Genomic DNA, 19419 nt, shown 5'->3' with positions numbered 1-19419 from the left:
AACAGCTTTGAGCTTTGTAATATATTGTACTAATTAAAGACTTAAATGGAAAAGATGTAACATAAGTACTTACTTGGTTATCTTCAAGGGTTTCAATCAACTCTTCACTGGACTTCAGATTTGGTATACCAGTTCTTGGATGTTTTTCATACTCAAACTCCATTTGAGTCCAAGTGACATCAAGTTCTTTAAGAACCTTCTCCATGCTCATTTCTTTGACAGCTTTGTCCACAATGTTGCGGACCTCGTCTTCAAAGTTATGCAGATTCAGGGCCAGTAGATCTGCAAGCGTGGTGGACTCATCCATCAGGAATCTTACCTATATACATAAAGATTAATTCATACATGAAAACAACGAAGGCAACGCCAGAATATTTGTTACTGGAAGATAATGAGCCTATTAGAAACAACATCTGGGATTGGACAGCGAATGAAGCTGGTATAAAAACAACATTCGAGTTGAACCTGCCTAAAAAAACCTCTGAACTAATAATAATATCGAAAATTTATAAAGCACATTTTACGAGTCTCACAGCACAACATGAAAAGAATAACTATTGAAAAGAATAACTATTGAAAAAGGTGAGTTTTCAGGAGAGATTTGAATTGAAAAGGGGATGGAATGAGGAAATTGGTTCCAGATCTCTGGTGCCTGAGCAAAGAAAATGGATGAATTGCACTGGTGGCACAGAGATAGGGATAGGAGCAATTATACGAAATGAGATTTAAAGGTAAAATAATTGCAAAGAAAAACTACCTTAGTTGCGTGCATCAGCTGTTGCCAATGACGTTCCCTGATAGCAGGATTTTGCAACTCACTGACAGCACGTAGTGACGTCAACATGTTTTTGACGGTTGAATCAAGACCACCATACGCGTCCCATGCACGCATCTCTTTGTCAAGACTCCTGATGTCTTTAGCAAACTTCTTGCAGTCCATTTCCATCTGTTCAACGTTGATCTCCTGCCAAAGAGTTGTCTTCCAGTCATCGATACTGGAACGTACTAGAATGATCATATCCCAGAGAGTCTTCAGCATGCACACTTCTTTTCTGCAGACCTTCAGTTGTCTGTAGTCTGGTACGTTGACCTCAAACAGACTAGCAGATGCTTGTAATGATGCCATTTGAGTTTCCATCTCAAATATTTCATAATGGCACTAGAAAATTAAATTTGCAAACATTTTAATCAACAAAAGATGAATTTTTACTGTAATTTATTGACATACAGTATTCTAAAAAATATAACTTTCTCTGATCAACTAAATACTACTATAGTATCAGTTTTATAAATTGTTAAAATGTAGATAGGTAAACAAATACTTACATTATCGAGAGCTGGGTATGGTTCTTCAAAAGAAAACCTAAATGGAGCTTCTTTTCTAAACCTCTCTCTGAATTCATGTTGTTTGACCTGTAAATAGAGGTAAAATATTGCACTTTGATGACAAAATTTAAAGGAAATATCTTAAGCAGGAATAGTAATAGTCATGTGTTGGAATACAGGCAATAACAATTATGTGCGAGGAGTTTGCATGTTAAGTATTCTTAATCTTGAACTTAGGTAGCACTGCTATATGCAAAACCTCACATAAGGAGTTAGTTCCTTTACAAAAAATAAGACTTCAAAAACTCTTACATCGAATGACGTGCATTTACGTCTGATAATGGCGACCTCGTTGGCCTGCAACGGAGCCACATGCTGCTTGACTGTGATGGCAATCTTTTTACTGTTATTCCACTGTTCTGGCAATTCCTGCAGCTGCTGGTGAACCTCATCTGGCATCTCTTGATCATAGGTCTTCAGTAGTTCAATTGTCTGCTTGAGAGGCTCAAACATCTCGTCGGTGGATGATTGTCGTTCTTTGACCGCTAGTAGATGACCCATTACACTTACTAAGCCATCGTAGTCTCCTTCTTCTACTGGTTTAGTTAATCCGCTATCAGCTACTTTGATAAACTCTTGAAGGGCAGCCAGGCTAGATTGAGATAAGTGAATTATTAGTTGTTAGCTGTTACGACCAAAACCAGAATCGTGTTATAGTTATAAAAAAACAAATATTGTGGGTCACTCCAACAGTGTCCAATTTTAAGAGAAATGAAATAGAGAAATTGTATAAGAAGCACAAGTAGTAATCTAAATGTAATTTAAAGGATTAAATCTAAAAAAATTGCAATTAATTTTACCTGTTTGTGACATGATCAATGAGATGTTGTTTAAACATAAAGCTCCATCTCTTGACGATGTTAAGTAGAGCTTGCTTGAAAGGTTTGGCATCAACTCGGAACCAACAATCAAACGTCTGTACCGGTACAATCTCATCTACCTCCCCATAGATCTTCTCATATGTATCAACCTAAATAAAGTACAGCAATTAAGGTTAAATAATTGTAAGATTGTCTAAAGTTGTCAAGTCCAAAAGGCCACAGATACAGAAATTACAATCAAACATTTGGGGCAGTTGGCATTAGGGGATTGTAATCTATTAGCTTATTATAAGCAATTTCCTAAGATTTCTAATGTTAAAAAGGTTTTAAACCTCTTTGAAATATTACCTACAAGATATGGATGATGGAAGGGAGCACACAATAGCTTTACTTCACTTAAATACCCATAAGGTCTGTTAAACGGAAAAAAATTCAACTAAAGGATTAAACAAAATTTAAAATACCTGTTCCTTGAATTGTTCTAAAGTTGGCGGGCATTCTGGAACGCCATCTTCAGCGTGTGCTTCAATCTCTTCTGTGGTGAGTACATGATTGTAAAGGAGGAACTGACGCATGAATTCTTGCCGGTCGTCAACCCACAGATATGCGTAGCTGTCAAAGGAATTGCGGTATTCTTGAGCTTTGTTCATGATTGTCTGCACCCTGTCCATCATCTCTTGACGCATGTCTGACAGTTCCATCATGTCTTCCAAATCAGTCTGCAAATCAAAAGGACCAAAGTTTAATAAGAATACAAGAGATCATAAAAGCAATTAGGAAGAAGCAAAATATTTTGCATTGTGCCATTCTATTTATCTATGTAAATAACATTATTTCATATTTGAGATGGCAATTGGATTCCTTAACAATATTCATCTATTTATTTTATATATTTACAGTATGTTAATGTAACTAGTTTTTAGTGGGCCTTCCTATCATAAGCCATTTAGGGTTTCTTGGAGGTCCCTTTTATCTTTTAAAAATTTGTTTTACTCTTTTTTTTGTTATGCGTTTTGTTTGTTTATGAGTTGAATAAATAGAAATTGATTGATTGAGAAATTGACAAAACAAAGTTTAAAATTGAGAAAAAAATTCTTTTGATACAGACCTGGTAATGTTCAGAACCACTATGCTCTGCCAATCTCTTGACAAGAGATGCCATCTTGTAGATATCACTGACAAGCATCTCTACAAGATCATAGAAGCCATCAGCGATGCCATAATCCAGCGATGGCTGGAAGACCATGTCTGGGACCTGCAGCTCAAGGCGTGCTTCAAAGAGTGGTGCCAGACTCTTGGTGTTGGTGTTTTCCAGAAGGAAGTTCAGACTACAGTGGATGCAGTTGAAGAAGCCGTCTACTACCATGTCATCGAGGAAATCAACGTATGCCTTCCAAATGTCTGATGATGCATCAGCTTTGAACAGATCAAGATTTTCCTAATAAAAAAGATATTTTACATGTAAGACTTAAAACTGGTAATAAGAAAAAAAACCTTGTTGATTTTATTGGCTTTAAAAAAGTTGAGACCTTTTTGGTAGGTTGGTGGGTATGGGACATTCAATGGTAGGTTGGTGGGTATGGGATATTCAATGGTAGGTTGGTGGGTATGGGATATTCAATGGAAGGTTGGTGGGTATGGGATATTCAATGGTAGGTTGGTGGGTATGGGATATTCAATGGTACAGTAGGTTGGTGGGTATGGGATATTCAATGGTAGGTTGGTGGGTATGGGATATTCAATGGTAGGTTGGTGGGTATGGGATATTCAATTTATAATTTAATTTATTCACTTTATTGTATTATGGTGGTCTTGATTCAAGTTGAGACCTTTTTGGTAGGTTGGTGGGTATGGGATATTCAATTTATTCACTTTATTGCATTATGTAACCTGTGATGAAGTTGACAATGAGGTGATGTATTTGTCGGTGGAGCATAACAAAATAAGGCACAAATGCCTATATTCAAAGGTGTCACTATGATTCTTCTAGTTCGAGCCTTGTGGTCGTAGCGCTTTAGAGAAAATCTATTTGGTTAAGCGCTATACAATTAAAGACAATTATTATTACTATTAAAAGACAAAACTCATGTCATTTTAGTCTGACTAACGACAAAACAAACTTAAATTACACTTTCATCAGTAACAAATCTTACCTTGACCAGGGCATGAATCTTCTCTCCAGCAACAGTAATCTCATTGTATCTCTTAGTGATCTTAGACTCTCTATCTTCTAATGATAATAAAGAATCTGTTTTATTCTCTTTTCTTTCAAACAACGCCACTTTACTCCATTCCTCCATGATCTTTTTAATACTTTCAATATTGTCTTTTGATTTCTGCACCCTCTTCTCTAAATCTTGTACATGATCTCTAGTCTTCTGGATGTACTCCCACACTTCTTCTTGGTTCCAGTTCAACGAGTTTTCAGCCTTCTCGAGTTGAGTGTCAATTTCGGCAAGCTGACTTTCAATAAGAGGAAATTCTACTTCCAGCACAGTTTCCCTAACTTTATTATACCATTGCACCGTCAAGTCTAGGTTTGCATTGTATTGGCGAAGTGTCTCGTGTTTGGCGTAGATAACCGCAGCACTATCTGGAATCTTTTCTTCCTCGCGAATTGTAAGATATTTTACTTCGCGAAGAACAGCAACAAGTTTAGGGTCAAAGTTCACTGAAATTAAGTTTGTTTCTTTGTTGCGTACAACTAATGGTTGGTTGAGATTTACAGAGCATACATCATCAACGTCTGCTGTCCAGCTCTCATAAACTTTTACTTCATACCTGAGAAATTAACAATATAAACATTGTTCAAGGCCACATTCTTAAGACTATTTTTATCTGGTATAGCACTGATGTGGAGTTTAGTAGGATCAGCTTTGATCAGAGATACAAACACATTTTAACACTTACTTTCCTAAAAGTTCCATCATTTCTTCATACTTGTTAAATATTGTTGCAGCATCTTCTGTTTGCATAACTCTATGAAAAAGAAAATTATACTGATATTATATAACACCTATATAAATTCCTGTCATTTGATTGGACGAATGTGGGTCACATGGCGTGCAATAGTACGCACTATTCAACGATCGTTAAATAGTACTTTTTTATAGTACAGGAGTTGCTAGGTCAGTACTGGAAAAATATAGCATAAATAAACAAAGTGATTTTTTTATGCTGTTGTTTTATGCTATGTTTTATTGTACCACTAAGTAAAAGCCACATAGGTTTATAAATTACTTTACAATTTCAAAAATAAAGTTGTTTTATGTCCACTCATACTCACAAATCTAAGTGCTTATTGCTGTAATAGCTTAGGAAATTACCAATTTAAATATGCAAATGAGCATGAACAAAATGTCTGTTATGTGGTTACATTGAACATTACAGGTACATTCAATTTTTCAGGACAATTTTCCTGTATTACATATTATAAGTGTAAGTGTATAAATAAAAACATTTTAACATAAAACATGATTATAAAAACATTTTAGTAACATTTAAAACCAAAAAAGTGATACTGTTTATTTATCAGAACAGACTAGGAATTTTATATTTTGCTACAGTAATCCACTGGGCTAGTAACAGTTGTATATTTACTTGCCTACACATTATCGTTAGAATACTCAAATCAGAAATTGCATAGCCAAGATTGATTGTACAAAATGGGAATGTAGAAAATGGGCAAGTGGTACAAATGGGAATGTAGAAAATGGGCAAGTGGTACAAATAGGAATGTAGAAAATGGGCAAGTGGTACAAATGGGAATGTAGAAAATGGGCAAGTGGTACAAATGGGAATGTACAAAATGGGCAAGTGGTACAAATGTGAATGTACAAAATGGGCAAGTGGTACAAATGGGAATGTACAAAATGGGCAAGTGGTACAAATGGGAATGTAGAAAATGGGCAAGTGGTACAAATGGGAATGTAGAAAATGGGCAAGTGGTACAAATGGGAATGTAGAAAATGGGCAAGTGGTACAAATGGGAATGTAGAAAATGGGCAAGTGGTACAAATGGGAATGTAGAAAATGGGCAAGTGGTACAAATAGGAATGTAGAAAATGGGCAAGTGGTACAAATGGGAATGTAGAAAATGGGCAAGTGGTACAAATGAGAATGTAGAAAATGGGCAAGTGGTACAAATGGGAATGTAGAAAATGGGCAAGTATTGAACCAATCCATGTAGTAAACTACAGTATAACTAAAATCAAAGGCTATACAGTGTTTTTCTATATTATTATAACAATTATTTTATTTTAACCAAACCACAGATGCAAATAAAAAAAAAATTAAACCAATTAAATTGAAAAAATAAAACTTGTTAAATTAAAGAAAAACAAAAATGTTATAAACTGTAATATTGTTAAGGTGGTTGAAAAGAAGTATTAAAATTACAACATTGTGAAAAAAAAGAAACTATTAAACAAATTTTGCTTAATTTTACCTTCTTAAACCAGATCTGTTGCGGATGTAGTGAGTCAGGAACATACATAACGGAAAATTGATACATAGCATTTGTAATTTCAAATTTTGAGAAAGTGGAATCTCTTTTTTACAATTTATAATAGGATAAAGGAATATGTAATGCTTGATACACACATTTTCTGTAATTTCTTCTCATTTCTATCTCTCTTTCTTATTGTGCCTAATGATTATTACTAAACATTGTAATGAAAATTAGATACTATTGTAAAACAATATTTACATAAACAAAATAAAGGACAAACAATTTTTTTTTAAAAGGCACGACACACTTTTCTATATCTAGAATAACAATTATGTACAGTATGAAAAAAAAATCGTGGGAGTAGGCTTGCATGCTAACATAAATACTTGAATACCATTTATTCATACTTACGGGTGTTCTATGTGTTTGAAGCTAGCCATTGGTTTCTCAAGTCTCATTCTCAGTTCTTTCGCCCACTTCAATGCACCAGCTACTTCTGGCAGGTTCTTATGTAGTGGTGGCTTGTTCTCCGATGTCTCACACGACCTCATTTGGTTATCGTAGATGACCTTTGACTTGTCTAATTCTTCGTTGTACATCTTTAGGATTATGGGATACTTGTGCTCAAAGTCTTCACAGATGACAGGTCGATCCAGAATGGGACCATAGCAGTCAAGCATCTATACAAACAATATATAATAAATTATTTCACAAAAAAAGATATCAAAACATATCTTTAAATAAAAATATCATAAACACAAAATAGACTCTAATCCAGGAAAACCATCCAAACATACCTTGAAAGTAGACTCCAATCCAGAACAGTCATCAAAGCCTTGGCAAAGGATTGATCCCAGTCTTCGATCCAAATCATAAACTTGGTTTTCAAAGATACTGTAATCATCAACAAATTCCTGGAAAACCCCAAAATAATTAATTAGAAAATACCTAATTAGTGGTAGTCGCATCCCATATTTTTGAAATACAAATTTCTATCCTCATTAGTCCATATTAGATCCCTTTACACCTGAACTGGTAGATATAGAAAGTCATTTATTCCGAACTCCATAACTCTATATAACAGCTAAATATCTAGATAAAATTAGTATAATGATAAACTGTGTCTCATTGTAGACTTCATGGCAATTTTTATAGGATTTTCTGTTTTGCCTGTATGCTTTTGAATATTTTGATGCTTTTTTTATTATCGTGTTTTTTTATGCTTTTTTTATATTTATATTTTTTTTTTACAAGTTATAAATATTGTTATATATTTGACAATAAATGCTGTGCGGAGTGCATTCATTCCTGTATTGATAGTGATGATAATGATATGATAGTGATTAGGAAGAAAATGATACAATAGCAACAAAGACATGATTCTTATTACCTGACAATGTGGGTCTAGGCCATCATATGGTCGCTCTGCGAATACTTTCACATACTCCTGGAATTCCTCATGTACTTTCTCCACCATGCTTCCCAGCATCTTTCCTTTCATTCCACCCATCTCAGTCTTTTCAAGTTTGCTGAATTCAACTGTTGTCTCAAAAAGTTTCTGTAAGCAATTACAATCAAAAAGTGTGATGTGCTCAAATATGGTACTGGTATGCTTAAATATGGTAGTGATATGACATCATCATGTCCATATATGGGCACATCACATTTGATTCAACATAAAGTTTGATAGTGTAGACAGAGCTTAATACAAACGTTTGCATTACAGTATTGGCACTGGTGGTTAACATGCTTGCTTAGCAATCCCAGGGTGTAGGTTCAAATCCTAGCTCTGGCATTGTCAATAAACAACACTGCCTAGGCTCATAAAAATGTTAAGGGTTATTGTACAGTACAGTAATGTTTTTACCTGAAGTGTGTCAAGTCTATCGATGAACGCATCCATACGTGTGAACACCATATTTGATGCAAACTCCCACAATCTTGGTTCCTTGCCATCCTTAAAGTAGTCCTTCAGCTTATTGCGATGTTCTTCATAAAGGTCACGGAAGCATCTCAAGACACTGACAGCAGATCGAGTCTTCTCAAGAGCTTCTTCTGCTTCCATCTTAAAGATCTCACCAGGATCCAGGTAGTTGCGGCACTGTTGAAGAGAATGATTACTTTTAAAAACCCAACACATTATTTAAGAGTTATGGGCATTTTGTATTCTTTTCCCCACCATTATTCACATTGCTTCTCATACTTGTTCAAGCTAGGATACAAACTAGGAAATCTCTTTTGATTTTAATATTTTGCTTCCTATCTTTCAGTTTTTGTCCACACTGTCCAAAAGCTAGGCCACAGCTCATATATTTCTGTGACACAATTCCAACACTAGCTTAATGTAAATTTCATGATCCACTACACTACCCCTGGGAGAGGTGAGTCATTTGTCCAATGTGCGTCACCATATGAACACCATGACTTACCGCTGTGTCAAAAAATTGACTTACCTTTAGGTGACCATGACGCACCCATTTTGATGCACAATGACTATGTTGTTCATGATATGGTGGGTGGAAAAGTGACGGACAGTGTTGTTCATTCATTCATTCATTGTTCATTGATGTGATGTACCATCTAGGGGTTTTTTTTCGCACTCGTGCGTCAATAATTATTTGTAAATGACGCATCTATGGCGCACCTTTCCCAGGGGTTGTATAGTTGGTCATACAATTGACAAATACATAACTTTTTTATTATGTTTTCCAAGCAGGCTCCCTTCCTTCCACAACGCCCTTAAACAAAATTTGTCAAGATAATTCCCAGCTCACCTGATTAATAAGTGAATTGCAGAGTTCTTGGAAGAGAACAATGATCCTGGGAGGTGTGTTGTAGTATTCAGAGTGACTCCAGATCAGGCATATGGTGTGCATAAGAGCCGGCAATCTTTCTGGAAGTTCTGGAAAGTCCACCTCTTCAAAGCCGTCAATGTGGCGCAGTAATGGCTTCAGATGTGTTGTGATGTCTTGAGCTTCCGTCAATGCTTTACAATTTAAATGAATACAAGTTTGATTATGATATATAAATGAGAATGCCCAGAGACCACTCTAATTTCTAAATATAGTGTGTGTATATCAGGAAAAAATATATAATCTGTTTAATCTTTTTAGGTTCATGATGCATTTTCAAATATTTGAAAAAAGCATATTTAAAAATCTAACCTTCTATATTTTGTTAGTTTTGAAACGAATGGATACTCACCAGCTTCTACATCTCGTTCAATGTTTTTGAAAGTAGGCAAGTAACTACTGTTTGTCCTTTCCAGAAGTTCTTTCATTTTGCGGACTTTTGGATCTCTAAGCTGAAATATTATAGGCAAATAATTGTGATATATAATAGTTTTAATTAATGGGGAAAAAAGAAGGTGCTTCAATCACTGACAAAATGGTGAATATTATTTTGAGACTGTGACTGTGTTCGACATCTCATTATTTTTCAATTATTATTTCAACTTCAAGATGGCCTAGAATAATTTCTAAACTTTGACCTTTGAAAGCAATAAAAAAGTAGCAAACCTGTTGGAAGATGCAATCTAGATTTTCACATTTTGCTTTCCAGAATTGAACTTCGACATGAGGTCCAGGATTGAATCCTTCAAGAAGTGGCTGTGCTGAGTCTCGTTTTAAGACATCTCTTATCTGGTGAGTCCAGTCGATAATGACAGATTCAATAGAGTGGACTAAGCCACGATCAATTGATTCACTCCTGGAAGATAAAGTGGTAGAAATTAACTAAATAGTTTTAAATTACTATTAAAAAAAATGTTTTATATTTTGTGTACATAGCATTAGTAGATTGTAATGCTATGGAATAAATAGAATAAAACATAAAAAATACTGATAATTTACTTCTCTTCAGCTTCTGAATTGGCCTCAACTTTCTCGGAGCCTACAGGTAACGGCAGCAGTGTCTTGCCTTTAACTTGACCTGCAACCACGTAAACATTACTTTTGAGATTGTGTACATGTCTCAGGACGTCTTGCGAGACAACATTCGGCCACGAATCATGGTTCCGTGGATTTGATAGTAAGGGAACCAAAACCTAGTAAAATAAAAATTAATTTAAGAAGCATTTATTATTATTAAAAATGTAACGTTGTTGAAAACATTTTTTTTAAATGTAATATTATTGGTAACATTAAAAACTTTTTTAATATATTATTTGAACGTACCTCATCAACAAGTGCTGAAAGTTGTTCCAAAGGTGAATACGAAAGGTCTCCATAAACAAGAGAATTGGAAATGTTATCTTTCGAAACATTTTCTTTCCCTTTCTTGATAAAATATATTGCTTTGGTTTGTTTTAATGCTGCTGGAAATTCATAGGCTGGTGTCAGTAATCCCGCAGAGTTCATTGTGATAATGAGTTGTTGGTGTTCTGCCTTTTCCAAGAATTCCATCATCAGAATTTTCTGTTCTTCCACACCGATACATTTTGCCCATTTGTCTGGTTTCAGTTTATAACATTTTAAAATATATTCTGCAATAAAGTCTAACCGTGCATCACCAGAGTCTGCCATAATTGCTTAAGTAAAGTTTAATACAAATAGTGTTATAGGCCTATCTTTGCTAGGCCCTAGAAACTAGCCTACTAGAGACTACCCTGCTCTGTTTCTCGCGCGCTCTTCAACTCAATCAATTATCGTGAGAGCGAATGGCAAGTTGCAGACAACCATAAACAATTCAACTATAAAAAGTAAATATAACTTTACTGAAATCATTTGGCAAGGGTCCTTAGAACAGTCTTAGTTAAAGCATTAGCCATCTATACTCTTCTTTGATTTTGGTACCCTCTAAGATGGCATAAATAAATTCTTTTCTGTTTGACACTTGTCGGAGTTTCAGATCGTCTGCTCTCTCCTTTCAAAATGGCCGTATTGTGTAGCGTTTCTACATGGAAACTGTTGCTAGGCTTCGATCGATAAGTGATTGAATTAGAGAGGGCGCTATTGTATTTTTGTATGTTGGTTGCGATTCATCTGGTTATTTTTTTACCAAATTTTTACCTGGTTTTATTTTAACACCAAAGAAAAATGTTAGTTCAATAAAAGAAAAAAACAAAAACAACAAAAAATTTTAGGTAATTTTATGTCATTAAAATATATTTTAAAAAGCTCATAAGAAAAATTACACTACAGCACTAACTGATAGGTACGGTAGGCATCAGGCTTTAAAATTCTAAACATAAAACAAGTCCAAAAGTAAAGTAAATGTGTTCAGAGGTACAGTAGGTAAAATAAATAATATGAATTCAAATACATTTTGTGTTTCATATTCAAGAATAACAGGATCATTTTTGGAAAATGACAGACAAGTAAAATCTTTCTAACTGGTGGCTTTAAAAAAAAGTCTTTGGCACATCAAATGGTTTATAAACACCAGTATGCAACATCTTCCCAAGGGCTAGTATAGCCTCCAAAACGTGGAAGGGGATTGGTCGCAAGATATATGACATCACTGAAAAGGTTGATATCGAATCATGAGTTGTCTATGACTCATGACTGGTGAAACTTGAAGTATGTTAAAGAAATTCACAAGTAAAAATAATGTTCTGTTCTGTATAAATGTTTTTATTTATATTATCAAGGCTTACTCAATATACGTTATAATAGAAAAAAAGACAAAATGTATTGATAACAATAATTGTTAAGGTATATTATACAGTAGTACATATACAGCACCATATCAAAAAGTTAAAAAAAATTCATGCCATCTTCAGTAATATTGTTTTGTTCCGTTTTTTTTTGTTATTCGCATTGTACCTTTGGAAAAGTAATAGGCCTACTGTAAACTGTAAGCAAGCAACACCCATACAATGGTAGGATTGTGCCAAGTCCAAATATGAGACATACAGTAGACCTAAAGCTCTGTCTACACTATCAAACTTTATGTGACAAAAAAATGTGATGTGCCCATATATGGCCATGATGATGTCATATCAGTGACATATTTGGTATATCACTAACATATTTGGGTATATCACTAACATATTTGGGTACATCACACTTGTTTTGTCAAACTAGTTTGATAGTGTAGACAGGGCTTAAGTAAAGTAACTGATCATACAATAGCAAAGAGCAGGCCTACATAGTATCTTATTCTTTCATATTTGTTTAAAAAGTTGGACATGAACGTTTTTTCAAAAAAGCAATATACTCTATATTAATATTGCTATGGATACACATGCATATTATTGTATTCAACAACACAGTCTAGATTTTAATATTTTTTATCCATAACATTCTGTCATTCTTTGAAATACAATTAACAGAAATAATGTATTGAATAATGACCTTCATGATTGGCCATACTGTATTTGACCAATACCCAGACATACATCACATCATGTCAATGTAAGAATATAAGTCACTTCTTCTCCATATAAGGACATATGTCATATCTTTTCCAAATAAGGACATGTGTCACAACTTGTACATATAAGGACATATGTCACATCTTGTCCATATAAGGACAGAAGTAATTCTTGGTTTAGCACCATTTACAGTATACCAAATTGTTAGGAAAACTAACAAAATATAGAAAGAATATTTTTAATTGAATAAAGAAACCCTGCAATGTAGTACAGTATATTAAACAAAATACGATGACATTTTACAAGCACTCATCACATTGGTGTAGATCCTGTCGGTGCCTTTCCATTCTTATCATCCCTTGCATCATGGTGTAGATCTTGCCGGTGCCTTTCCTTTCTTATCATCCCTTGCATCATATCCTACCAAACAAAACAAAAAATTTAATATAAATTAGGTTTAATAATAAATTTAATTTAAATCCAAACAAAGATATTTACAGCATTTATATTTAACGTAATAATTATTTTTATACTATGATGAACAGTGAATACCTTTTGCCTTGCGCTCCTCCTGAAGCTTCTTCTCAATTTCCTTGACCGCTCGTTCGTCGTCCTCTTTCGGGTCACTCCAAAGGGAGCATGCTTGGCATTTTGCGCATGTGTGACCGGGAGTGCGAGGGTGCTGGCAGAAATGATTGTAATCAATGTTTGGCAATCGGCAGATGTAGCACATCTTAGCTCCACAACGGCATGTTATCTTAAATTGTAAGTTCAAGCAAAAATTTAGGGAAAAAAATATTTTACACATTAAAAATAGAAAAAGAACTTATAAACTCTGTCTACACTATCAAACTATTTTGACAAAAAATGTGATGTGCTCAAATATGGTAGTGATATGCCTAAATATGGTAGTGATATGCCTAAATATGGTAGTGATATGACATCATCATGTCCATATATGGGCACATAACATTTTTTTGTCACATACACTTTGATAATGTAGACAGAGCGCAAGAGTAGACACAGCCCTAGAAACATTTGCTTTCAGCAAAGAAGCTGTGCAGAAAGGGAGAAAATATTGAAGTTAGGAACGGATTTAAATGCAATTTCTACTTGTAGATTTCAAGTAATCATTACCTTATTGCAACCATCACTTTTCATATAACCAGTTTTGCATTTAAAACACGTCCTCATTTTGGCGTTTGTCATCCGTTCCTCGTATGAAACTCGTAACGATGTTTCGTCTTTCTTTTCTATCTCGCTGCAAGGGACACCAATATGTTCTTTCCAGTTTTCCTTACAATATCTACAGCTTTCCTAGAATTTGAAGAAAAATAATTACTATCAATGTGTTTTACTGCTACTAGTTACTACATGTTAAACTTTGGAAGTTTTTAAGAAGTAGGCAAATCCTAGTATACACCAAGTTCAAGTTGCTCTTCATTGTATAAAGTTAAATTTATCCAAAATAAAAGATACTACTCCACTTATTGAATTAAGAATTCCGAAGAACAAAACATTAAGTAACCACTATGAGGGCTCACTGGCTAAACCCATAGGCCACAGAGCATTATCAGCCTCAATGCAACTACCCAGCATTGGAGGGACCATTAAGAGTGCTAAACCAAGGGTCTTTACTCCAGCAATACACCACTGTGTTTCTATTTCCTGTTTGTTTAATTTGTAAACAAAGCAATACCTTAAGACAGTCCGGATTTTGACATTTGAAAACTTTGTCGTCTGTGTCCATGATGGCGGCGAATTCACAAGATGGACATTTAACAAGGTTGTCTAAATCGGCAAGATTCAGCGACTCCTCCTTTTGGCGTTCCTCATATTTGGCAATTACGTCTTTGGGTAAACATTTATCAAGCTGACCTGTAAAGAATAATAGCAAACATTATACCATGAATTTGTTTCTTTTCCCCCTGAAAAAATAATTTTTAAACATTTTTTTTTTAATATGCCCTTTTAATGTCACCTAATAGTTATTCACTTTGACAAAAAATCAGATCGAAAAGAAAATGTCTTTACCTAAAAAACTGTAATTTAAAGAAAAAAATAGTCAAATTGGCTGCCAGTCAATGGGTTTTTGGTTGAATTTAACCATTTTTTTTGTCATTTTATAATAATAATTTTAATTTTTAATAATTATTAATCTTTATTTTTCATGTTTTTGGGGGACAATACATCTGTAACATTAATGTAAAAAAGCTTTGAATAAACATAATTAACCAGGGATATTTACTTTTAGGGAACCTTGATTCGCATCCATCAGACATGCAGGAAAGGTTTAGTTTGCCCGAACCGTACACGGCTTCCTTCGCGTAACTGTTCATGCACATCGTGCAAAATAGATGACCGTCGGAGCACTGCACCATTTGTTCAAAGGCTACTTCACCATAGCAACAACCACACTCAATCAACTGACCCTCCTATATGAAAATAAAAACACAAAAATTAATTCATAATTATATATAATAATTAATATAAGTGTTGCATGTGTTTGCAAATATTTGTTCCATAACTAAAAAATGTATTGTAGATGGAGAAGTATTCTGTTTATATATTTAAGCTCTTAGAGTTTGCTAATTTATTAGAGTTTTTCGATGGATGAAATATTTCCGAAATAAAAGAAATTGAATTAAAATCTTTCAAAATTATAAAATTTCTATTTTCAATTTCGATGAAACTGATACTAATTTTTTAACGGCAACAACCATCTATTATAATATACACATAAGAAATCAAAGACACCATTAGCGCTATAAGATACATTTAAACAAATTGTTTAACTGGAAATAGTGTTTAACTGGAATTATTGTTTAACTGCAAATAGTGTTTAACTGGAATACTGTGCAACATTAGTTACAATGGTTCCACATAGCACAGCTCACATACAATACCATAAACGATCTTGTCTTCCTATCACTGTGATCTCAAGATAACATTGCTTTACATTTATTAACAAAGGTTTACCTGTTCATACTCTTGGCCATTTAGAGTGACTGCAAGCTCTCGATCAGTCGACTAATAAAAAAGAAAGAATAATTATAAAAATACTTGTAAATTGCAATATATAGTGCTGCACAAAAGTGTTTTAGATAAGTAGCTAAACTAAATAATGAGATTCCCTCTGCATTCAAATTTAAATAATTATATCTGTATTATACGAAATAGCGTTTGTACACACGAGGTATTAAAATAACAGGAGTTTACTGGAAAGATTTTGAAGTATTTGAAAACAGCCTCTGTATCTTTCCTTAATTAAAACATGCATTTTATTTACAATTTAAAAAGCAAACCTCAATATCTTTCTGAATTTGCCGGTTATAAAAATCTATTTCCTCCTGCAACTCTGGGATTATATTCGCTGGTGGCCTGTAGTTCTTACGGCCGCACAACAGTGTTTTGATTGACAGGTTCCGAGTCATCTTTCCGGCAATGTTGACCGAGACCACGCCCTTATAGTGCTCACCTGGTTGTAACATACACTTGGTAATTTCTTTGTTTTTTTCCAGGATTTCTTGGATTGCTTTCTCAGTTGGGGCATAGTGATGGTTATAAATAGACAGGATGTCTCTCAAGAACTGTGTAGATAACTAAAATAAAAACCAGTGCTTGAGATTAATAGTTTTAAAGCTCTGTCTACACAATTTATTGAATAAAGTTCACAAGAAACAAAAACTAGTTTGCTAAAAAAAGTGTGATGTTCCCAAATATGGTAGTGATATGACATCATCATGTCTATATATGGGCACATATTTTGTCATATAAAGTTTGATAGTATAGATGAGGCATTAGGTTGGTTTAGCAGAAAAGTAGACCCCAAAATGGAAAAGTTACTTAGATTTTTAGGCTATCTAGGAAAATCTTCTATAAATGTAATTATCTGTAAAATCTTGAGTAGTTTACATTACCACTTTGGATATAAGTATAAGTAAGTATATAAATCAAAAGACAAATTACTGACAAAATGACAATGCTGTGGGTATCAGTGGCTGGATCTCAATGGAGATACAAAATGACAATGCTGTGGGTATCAGTGGCTGGATCTCAATGGAGATACAAAATGACAATGCTGTGGGTATCAGTGGCTGGATCTCAATGAAGATACCAAATGACAATGCTGTGGGTATCAGTGGCTGGATCTCAATGGAGATACAAAATGACAATGCTGTGGGTATCAGTGGCTGGATCTCAATGGAGATACAAAATGCCAATGCTGTGGGTATCAGTGGCTGGATCTCAATGGAGATACAAAATGGCAATGCTGTGGGTATCAGTGGCTGAATCTCAATGGAGATACCAAATGACAATGCTGTGGACGTATCAGTGGCTGGATCTCAATGGAGATACAAAATGACAATGCTGTGGGTATCAGTGGCTGGATCTCAATGGAGATACCAAATGACAATGCTGTGGGTATCAGTGGCTGGATCTCAATGAAGATACAAAAAAAAAGCGAAAAGCTAAATCAAAACGATAAAGTAAAACAGCCAGAAAAGTTAGCAGAGCTTTCTAGCAACACTAGCCCTTCATCAGTGAAAGTGAAGGAATTTGGATAACATCATAGCAATAAGTAAGTATATATATTTTTTACAATATTTAAATTAAATTCAAATCAGTTTACTTCTATGTTCACTCTTCATTTATATAAGATAAACTTTACAATAAATATTATAATATAATATTAATAGAATAAGTTACCTTAAAATGCTTTGCTTGCATTAGACTAAGTACTTGTTGGCAATAAGTATGAGACGGATATAGAGAAAAATCAACAAAGTAATCAATCTCTCTTTCATCATGCATAGTTGTTTTCTGGAATTGAAAAATTATGTTTATGTCAAAGATTAGCTCACATAACCTTATTGGGACAATTAGGATGCTTTTAGAAGATCAGAACTAAATGTTCAAATCATACAGTGACATAAGAAAATACCAAATTCCTATGTAAACGCTGTTAGTTTACAATCTGACAAACATGTTACATTAGAACTGGAACTTGATGTTTTAAATTTACACATAAAAACACACACAAATACATAAAATAGCATACTTTTATAATTGTATATAACTTACATTTTCTTTGGTTTGCTTAGGATAAGGGTTTTCTAAGAGGTAGTTGATAATTCTCTGAACTGTAGATGCATTGTCCCCACCCTGAAAGCCAGCCAATTTTTCTCTTAAATAGTTAACTTCTATATCTGGTATAAGGTTCATCTAGAAAAGAAAAAGACATTAATTTGGTGATCTTTGTCTAATGACACTAAAAATATTGACATATAATACATGCAGTTAGTTAGATTCTACACTGCTACTCTAAAAAGACAATGCTGTGCTATAAGAACCTCATTTTATTTTTATGCTATTTGTTTCGGTTTCTGTGATTTTTTAAACATATTTTAAGATTTTTATTATGATTGATGTGCTTGCCTTTTTGTGTGCTTTTTAAATGTTTTTATGAATCTTTGTATTACCACAACCAAATGAATTCCCACCCCCGCCCGAGTTTGGGATAATAAAGTTTTATTGAATTGACCACAAGAGTCACATGTCACCAAATCACAAAAAAAAAAAGAACACAAAAAAGACATCGGAGAGAAAATGAAGACAAAGGGAATGTGATGCTGATCAGCACAGAAAAGATAAAGAAGAAAAGGATTGTATGTTTTTAATTTCTTAAATGCAAAAAGAGGAATGCATTGTAAAGGTAGGGACACAACCCTAACACACATGAATACTTAAGATACTTACCACTTCTACCATTTGTACATCAATGCTAGGCAGTTCTTCCACTGGTGCCACTACAGGTACTACTGTTGTCCCTGGCAATTGGTTATTTGAAGTTGGTTCATGTACCATTGGTTTCTGTGAAGTTGGTTCCCGTACCATTGGTTCCTCTGAAATTGGTTTTTGTACCATTGGTTCCACCATTGATGGTACAATTTTGTTTGCTTGTTCTAAATTCATCTGATCAAAACATATTAAGATATTAGTAAATATATCCATATGGCATAATTAGGCCTAAAAAAAGTTCCCCAAGCACACTGAAAATTGATAAAAACAGGGTCGGTAGGTAGGGATTTTTAGTAGGCCTAAGGATGTCAAAAGATCCCCCTATTTTGCCAACCTGAAATTCGTCTCTGCATTTTCTAAAAATGAAAATCATGCTGTTGGCCTAGCTTTGCCCTATATTCCATGTCACAGTGAGGCTAGTAATAAGCTAGCCTCTACTAGAATAATATGGCATAATGCAAAAAGAACTTATGTAAAATTAACTGTAAAACACCAAATCTGATTAACAATAACATTGAATATCATGCTGATGTAACCATAAAGAATGATTGTTTTGCTAGCCACAAAAGGCGATTCCTCTCAACAGGCTAGTGTGCACCGGTCCTACCAGTAACACATGCATGTATATTCAGTGAATTCCGGAA

General features: G+C 34.2%; 2 protein-coding genes across 2 annotated transcripts in view; both read right to left on the bottom strand.

Moving 5' to 3' along the window:
* LOC140053105 (dynein beta chain, ciliary-like) overlaps nucleotides 1–11525 on the bottom strand; it is a 33917-nt gene extending 22392 nt beyond the window's left edge. Inside the window, exons 1-18 of the mRNA XM_072098472.1 lie at nucleotides 10833–11525; nucleotides 10509–10702; nucleotides 10176–10365; nucleotides 9862–9961; nucleotides 9432–9643; nucleotides 8525–8758; nucleotides 8048–8215; nucleotides 7455–7571; nucleotides 7069–7337; nucleotides 5118–5186; nucleotides 4361–4988; nucleotides 3316–3645; nucleotides 2672–2926; nucleotides 2187–2356; nucleotides 1639–1978; nucleotides 1327–1413; nucleotides 758–1159; nucleotides 74–319 (exon numbers count right to left, since the gene is read on the bottom strand). Of these exons, the coding sequence (XP_071954573.1) occupies nucleotides 74–319; nucleotides 758–1159; nucleotides 1327–1413; nucleotides 1639–1978; nucleotides 2187–2356; nucleotides 2672–2926; nucleotides 3316–3645; nucleotides 4361–4988; nucleotides 5118–5186; nucleotides 7069–7337; nucleotides 7455–7571; nucleotides 8048–8215; nucleotides 8525–8758; nucleotides 9432–9643; nucleotides 9862–9961; nucleotides 10176–10365; nucleotides 10509–10702; nucleotides 10833–11180 (4359 nt within the window). The 5' untranslated portion in view covers nucleotides 11181–11525. The remainder of the gene's footprint in view (nucleotides 1–73; nucleotides 320–757; nucleotides 1160–1326; nucleotides 1414–1638; nucleotides 1979–2186; nucleotides 2357–2671; nucleotides 2927–3315; nucleotides 3646–4360; nucleotides 4989–5117; nucleotides 5187–7068; nucleotides 7338–7454; nucleotides 7572–8047; nucleotides 8216–8524; nucleotides 8759–9431; nucleotides 9644–9861; nucleotides 9962–10175; nucleotides 10366–10508; nucleotides 10703–10832) is intronic.
* Nucleotides 11526–12210: 685 nt separating this feature from the next.
* Nucleotides 12211–19419, bottom strand: part of LOC140053089 (uncharacterized) — a 32245-nt gene continuing 25036 nt past the window's right edge. The window contains exons 4-13 of the mRNA XM_072098471.1: nucleotides 18734–18949; nucleotides 18059–18199; nucleotides 17684–17797; nucleotides 16279–16575; nucleotides 15953–16003; nucleotides 15222–15408; nucleotides 14673–14851; nucleotides 14111–14290; nucleotides 13526–13730; nucleotides 12211–13393 (exon numbers count right to left, since the gene is read on the bottom strand). Of these exons, the coding sequence (XP_071954572.1) occupies nucleotides 13338–13393; nucleotides 13526–13730; nucleotides 14111–14290; nucleotides 14673–14851; nucleotides 15222–15408; nucleotides 15953–16003; nucleotides 16279–16575; nucleotides 17684–17797; nucleotides 18059–18199; nucleotides 18734–18949 (1626 nt within the window). The 3' untranslated portion in view covers nucleotides 12211–13337. The remainder of the gene's footprint in view (nucleotides 13394–13525; nucleotides 13731–14110; nucleotides 14291–14672; nucleotides 14852–15221; nucleotides 15409–15952; nucleotides 16004–16278; nucleotides 16576–17683; nucleotides 17798–18058; nucleotides 18200–18733; nucleotides 18950–19419) is intronic.

The sequence above is a fragment of the Antedon mediterranea genome, chromosome 1, assembly GCF_964355755.1.
Source record: "Antedon mediterranea chromosome 1, ecAntMedi1.1, whole genome shotgun sequence".
Classification (NCBI taxonomy): Eukaryota; Metazoa; Echinodermata; class Crinoidea; order Comatulida; family Antedonidae; genus Antedon; species Antedon mediterranea.
Note: the sequence above shows the minus strand (reverse complement) of the source record. Positions and strands in the feature narration are given on the sequence as shown.